The 6,693-nt window shown below is 50.0% G+C and overlaps 1 protein-coding gene across 1 annotated transcript; it reads right to left on the bottom strand.

Annotated features, from left to right (window-relative positions):
* Window positions 1-4,833: 4,833 nt before the first annotated feature.
* Window positions 4,834-5,655, bottom strand: LOC137767101 (large ribosomal subunit protein uL30). The gene has a single exon (XM_068547760.1). The coding sequence runs from the start codon at window positions 5,638-5,640 to the stop codon at window positions 4,894-4,896; it is 747 nt and encodes a 248-aa protein (XP_068403861.1). The 5' UTR covers window positions 5,641-5,655; the 3' UTR covers window positions 4,834-4,893.
* Window positions 5,656-6,693: the final 1,038 nt, after the last annotated feature.

The following is a 6,693-nucleotide window of genomic DNA, read 5'->3' on the forward strand; positions in this document are numbered from 1 at the left end:
GGGATGGATGCCATTCACCAGGACAGCAATGAATCACCAAGAGGTAAGTCCCATTGTGAAGCCGGAGGTGACCCTAGGAGGAGATGGGGGACCCTCCCCATGTACTGGCTGGACTTTGGTCAGGAACTCAGCTCCAGGAACCAGGGCTTCTGGGAACTCCCTGGTCTGTGCTTGTAGGCAGGGTCCACATTTGGAGTGTGGACGTCCACGGCCTGATCTCCACCCTTCTTAGAGATAAGGGTAGGAAAGCCTTGGACCCCGAACCCTAGCTTTAAAACTTGAGGTAGTTTAGGAAAGGGAGAAAGACTCAACCCAGTACTGTATATACTATATTACATATATAAGTAATAATTTAATCTTGATAATAAAACTCTTTGAATAGGCATCATCCACCCATTTTACAGATGACTTAACTGGACACATGGAAGTTAATTAACTTGCCCAAAGGGTCACACAGCAAGGAAGTGCGGAGCTGGGATTCAAACTCCAGGCACCGCTATGTTACCTCTGGTTGTAACCTGCATTTTACAAGGGAGGTAGCTGAGGCCCAGAGAGGGGCAGTGACTTACCCAGGGTCACACAGCCAGCTAGTGACTGAGTAGATACTGAACCCAAGAATCTGGACTCAGTCCCAAAACGAGCCCATAAGGGTGCCTGGCCCATCAATTAATATTTTTGATAAAAACAAGTCTAGGGAGAGACCTAGGATGCCTGGGACAGGAATGCTGGGGGATGGGGCGTGTGTGGAGCAGATGGTGAAGGACAGTCACCAAGCTTCCGCACTTTTGGCTCCGGTCTCTCTAAAAAGAGAGCCTGTGTTCCCTCCATTTCAGGACTGCGAGCGCGGTCCCGCAGAGTGAGAGGTGCTGCACCGCACTCGGCCTCTAGGTGGCGCCCGTACCGCAGATCTGGATTCCTTTGGACAGCCGGGCCCTAGGGAACTGGTCTGTCCCTGGGGGCTGGTCTGTCCCCAGAGTTTTCAGTACGCCCTGGACAACAGCTCCCTTTCCCCCCCTCCAGGCTACTTCTGTCCTGGCTTTGGCAGCGAAGGATTGGCAGGGCCCAGACTGGGAGCTCATGCCTCAACTCAGTCCTCACTTACAAGCCCTCTGCAGGGCCCTGGGTGAGAAACTTCAGAGGGACTTGCGGATCATCCAGATGCTTCCTATCTGCTGGACCTTGGGCAGTTTGCTCAACCTCCTTGAGCCTCACTTTCCTCATCTGTAGAGTGGAAGTGGGTTTTATTGCCAAGATATTGGGAGGATCAGATGGAACATTTTATAAAATGCCTGGCCCCTTGCAGGTGCTCAACAGATGGGAACTATTAGGATTGTTCCATGGACGGTGGCTGCCTGCTGTTACTTCTGCCCGGCTGCTATTTCTTCCTCGTCTTTTACCTGTCACCGTCAGCCTCTTAACCCGGCCCTTGTGGACCTGGTACCTCCTTGGAGACGATGTAGAATGGCAATTAAGCAGAAAGCCTGAAGTATCGCTAGCTGGGTTCAAATCCTTGACTCTAGGACTTCCTGTGTGGCTTCGGTCAAGTTCCTTAGCTTCAGTGCTGCAGATTCTTGGTGCTCATCCACTACACATTCCAGCGTCCCAGTAGTTAGGTTGGAGCCATGTGACTAACTAGTTCCCGCTGGAGAAATGGGAGCAGGAGTGATGTGCGTGTCGCTCTAGGAAAGGCGGTTAAGAGCCTGTGGACCTCCTCCATCCCTGTCTTGCCCTGTCATGGTGGCCTGTGTGTGGCCACAGGGGTATGTGTTTGTGTTGCAATACCCCACAGGGATATTGTGTTAGAGTATAGCTCTAAGATGGAAGCGCCCTGAGTCCCCAAGTCACCCTCAGAGGAGAGCCATCCCACCAGCCTTACACGGTATGTGAGCAAGAAGTAAATTTTTATTGCCACTGAGATTTCAGAATTTGTTTGTACTGCACCATGGCCCAGTTTAACTTCACTGATACAGCCTTCCTTTGCCTCAGTTTTCTCATCAGTGAAATGGAGACAATACTAGTGCCGTTCTCATAGAGTCGTTGTGAGGATTAAGTGAGATTGTGGGCGTAACCCCCTTAAGATGTAAAATTTTAGTTTTTATTACTTCTTAGGAAGGTACAGAAAAGCACGAAATGACTTTAGATTCTCAGAGCAGGAGGAACCCTGGGAGGACCTTGAACTCACTCCTCATGGTTAGATGAGGAGACAGAGGCTCAGGGGGAGAAGTACCTTGTTCAAGGTCATTCAGGCAGAACACGGCAGAGTCAGGGCTGAATCCTAGGTCTTCCGATCTCTGTCTGGAACTCCTCCAGATACACCTCGGTCGCTGCTCTCTGGGCGCTTCTGATTTTATTGGAAACAAGACAGACAGACATAAGACAAAACGATCACTGAAGGTTCCATGCGGGAGTTGTCCAGAGAGTGAGGAACCTGAGGATCAGAGGACTTCCTGACGGTCCGGGAGGCGGGCAGGGAAGGCTTCTGGGAGATGGTGGGGCTTGGAAACTGGGCTTCAGCAGAGAGCAGGGAGGGCAGTGGGCAATGGCAGGAGAGAGGACAGGGTGAGCCTAGGCCAGGGGACAGGGAGGTCTGAAGAGCAGAGCGAGTGGCCCGTAGAACAGATGAGTCAAGGCATGGTCTGTTTAACCAGTCCCCTGTTGAGGAGACATGTAACTCCCCCCAATGCTCCCCTTCCCCCCATTATAAAGGGTACCGCACTAAACATCCTTGTACCCACCTCTGTGTATTTTGCCAGCTGAGATAGAGGCTATGTTGGGAAGAGAGGTTGGGATGACGTCCAAAGGTATGCTGGGCCTGATTTCTTAGGGTGAGAGGCTTGGGGGCTTTGAATGCCACCCTGATGCTTCCGCTTAATTCTTCATGTCAGGCGACATGAAAATGGGAACAAGCTCTTTTCTGGGGTAGTTTGACTGCAGTAGGGCCCAGAGGTGGGAGGCGGGACCAGCTGCCTCCCTCTTTACAGGACACTGGGTTTTCTGGTGTGTGACTAATGGGGCCAGGGTTGGGGCTCAGACCCTGGAGGCGGCAGCTCTTGCTTATTGCCCCCCAAGTCCAGGCTGTGGATGTGCCCAGGGGCGTTGCCTTCTCTCTGCCCCACAGTCTGCAGCCAGGGCGGGTTCTGTGGGTGGCACACAGGGCCCCACTTTGGAAGGGCCCAACCCCGTTTGAAGCTCTGTCACCACCCTTCTATGGAATGCACGCTGGAAGATTAACAAGAGAGAGGCAGCCCCTCTGTGTACCCATGTGGAAAGAGCTCCAGGACATATTTTTAAGAGCAAAAAATCAAGTTATAGAACAATATGTGAAGTGTGACTCTATTTATAAACAACAAATATTTCTTAAAATCACACACACACACATGCAACCTTATTATTCAGTTTTCCCCCCTACTGACTGGTTATATCCATCCATTTACGATTCTTCTAGGGTTAGCCTAGAGATAGAGCAGGCATCCTTGATTTATTAACACTTACCACACATCACATTTTCACCCATGTCCCGGACAATTGCAAGGGCCTTAGAACATTCTAACTCCATTTACCCCCTTCCTGACTCATGTGCTATTGTGTTGTGTATTTTAATTTTCTCTCGTATTTTAAACATTAGTTGTATTGTTTTATACAACCAAGATTCATTTGTATTTATCCATATTTCCCTTTCTGTTGCCCTTCTTTCCTTCCTGAATATCCAAGCTTCCATCTGGGACCACTTTCCTTCTGCCTGGAGCCTCCCCTTTATATTTATTTTTATATTTGAACCATTCATATGGTTCAAAATTCAAAAGAAGAGAAGTGTTCTATGATAGATGTCTCTCTCTCCCACCCCTGCCCCCAGCCCCAAACTATATATTTGCATGTGTATATAGAACATTACTTGGAAGGATACACACCAAATTGAGAGGGGTGGCTTGTCTGTGTGGTCTGAAACGTCTGCGAGGATAATGTATTCCTGTCTCCTGTGTGCAAAGGAAAGTCAGGACCCGGGACAGGCAGCCAGGAGACCCAGTCTTTTCTGACTGACAGCCTCTCACTGTGTCTCTCAGTGCACTCAGCCTCTCTGCATTATCTGGGTCCTCTTTTGATCCTTGCCCCAGGCCTGTGGGCCAGGAGGGGCAAGGTTCCCCATTTCCAGGACAGCTAATGCCCGTGGCTCCTGGGTACCATTTTATATTCATCAACTCATTCAGTTCTCACAACAGCTATATTAGCATTGTCACCATTTTACAGATGAGCAAACTGAGGCAAAGAGAAGTTCAAGAACTTCTCTGCCACAGAGCCAGGATTCAGACTAAACCCAAACAGCCCAACTCCAGAGCCCAAGCTATTACTAACTCCATTTTACTGATGAGGAAATGGAGGCCCCAAAATGTTGAGCCATATGCTCTAATTCACACAGTCAGTAGCTGCAGAGCAAGAACTCATATCTGTGGTCTGGGGGTCGATACCCATACCCCACCCCCCAAGACCAGTGGTTTTCCTCTGCATATTAGAATCACCCAGGGAGCTTTCAAAAACACTACGTGTAGATGTTAGCTCAGACCAATCAAATCCGAATCTCTGATCCTATTTTTACATCCCCGACCCTCCTCCCAGGAGCTTCTAAAGTGTAGCTGGGGTTGAGAACCGCTTCCCCGGGGCCCACAGGTAGGCAGGGCTTGGGATCTGACTGCTTGGGTTCAGTTTCATTCAGACTTTGCCCCCGGTGACCTTGGGCAACCTGCTTTTACATTTCTGTGCTGGCTCCGTTTCCTCATCTGTCAGATTGGATCATTAGAGTGTCTTCTTTTTTTTTTTTTTTTTTTTTTTTTTTTTCAATTTGAAAGCAGTCACTGTTTATTAACTGACCAAATTACAAAAATAATCATGGTAGATACCTTAGTTCATCCTTCTAATAAGTCTGTTGATCTGGTCTTCCCTGTTGCCAGCATCTCCACCTTCTACAAAATGGGTAGTCTTTTTCTTCATTCCACCTCGTGGAGAAGACAACTTGAAGGGCCACAGGAAGTTGTTTGCTTCTTTGAAACGTTTTCCAACAGTATAGATCTCATGAATCAGATCCTCCATGCAGATAATACCGTATTTGCCAAGACATCGAGCAATCAACACGTTATCCGTCAGGGCAATTCGCTTCTTGTTGATTTTGCCATAACCACGCTTGTAGATCAATTCATTTACTGACTTTAGGTTTGGGTACCCCCATGCAATGTATGGTTCCACAATCCTCAGCATGTTAATTGAAGCCTTGTTGAGCTTCACAAAGGTGCCATTGAAAATCTGACGGAGGCGAAGAAGCTGCAACACCTTTCGAACCTTTGGGCTCACGCCATTGATACCTCTGATCCTGATGACAAATGCCAATTTGGGTTCCGCGGGTACGTAGAAGTTGCCAGCTTTTCTTGCCATCCTAGCCATGCGAATCTCCGTTCTGTACATCTGCCGGTATTCCTTGTGATAGTGCTTGGCTTTTTCATAGATAAGCTTCCTCCTTGCCTTTCGAAGCATCTTCTGGGCAAATTTCTTTCTCAGGCGCTTGATCTTAAGCTCTGCGAAATTCTTTCGCTTTTTCTTAAGGGTTTCCGGCACAGCAGGAACCTTCTTTTTCTTCTCTTCAGCGCCCTCCATGGTTCCAGCCGGGAAAGAGGAGCTAGAGTGTCTTCTTCATTGGAGGATTGAATGAGATAATCCATGCAAAGCACTTGGAACAGTGTCTGGAACAAAATCCATTTTAAACTGATGGCATTACTATTACTATTATTATTATTACTATCTGTGTAGCTTTGTAGAGAGCCTGCCCGTCTCCCCTCAGGCTCTTCGTCTGTGAAGGCACCTTGAGGTGTGAACTGCCTGATCTTGAAAGGCGTCCTCTAGCTCCAGGGTGCTCATGTCAGTGTTAGCTGGCTGGATATCGAGGCTTTGCCAGTCTTTGAGAAGCCCAGCCCTGCCCATTTTGTGCAGAGGCTGCAGCGAGCACATGCCTGGAGAACCAGGGACCTGCTTCTGTGGGCTGAGTCCAGGCTCTGATTATGGTGTCGATGCTACTCTCAGCCAGGACATGCTATGCTGGGCTGTGAGGAGAGAAATCGCCCACGGTGGGGAGTGGCGGACCGGGCTCCAGCTGCCCCCAGAGAAAGACAGAGGGCCCTGGGTGGAGGGCCCCTCCGAGAGGCAGGGCGGGGGACCCTGGCAGAGCAGGGGGCCCCGTGCCCACTTCCTACCAGTGCCCAGAGCACATGGTGCCGGTCCTTGCCACCAAGTGCCATTCGCGCCAATGCATAATTCATGCGCCCATGTGCCAATCTGTGCCAGCTTTAATTAGCTCCTAACTTTTTGTCATTCATTTTGCTGTGAATACCTTATAAATAAATGATGGGAGAGGGGAGCAGGGAGCGGGGCAGGAACGTGAGGGGAAGAGCCTGGCTCCTTAGGCCTCATGGGGGACAGAGAACCTTGCTGTAGAGGGGGCCAGGGAAGCCATGCCCTCGGGGGTTCCCCGGGGGCCCTCGACTCTGCAGATGGGTGGCCCCAGCCCACCCTGTTCGCCTTCCAGCCTCGCTCATTCACAAGCTGCATCGAGCCGCCACAGCTGTGCCAAGCTCTGAGGGCCCACAAACTAAACTCAGGAGCACACATGCTTGGTTTATGGTGGCAGGCGCTGCCCCAGGAGAGGGGAGCGGG

This window comes from Eschrichtius robustus, chromosome 7 (genome assembly GCF_028021215.1).
Source record: "Eschrichtius robustus isolate mEscRob2 chromosome 7, mEscRob2.pri, whole genome shotgun sequence".
Lineage (NCBI taxonomy): Eukaryota > Metazoa > Chordata > Mammalia > Artiodactyla > Eschrichtiidae > Eschrichtius > Eschrichtius robustus.

Coding starts and splice junctions, on each gene's coding strand:
- LOC137767101 (XM_068547760.1), bottom strand. CDS start 5,640: ATGGAGGGCGCTGAAGAGAAGAAAAAGAAGGTTCCTGCTGTGCCGGAA.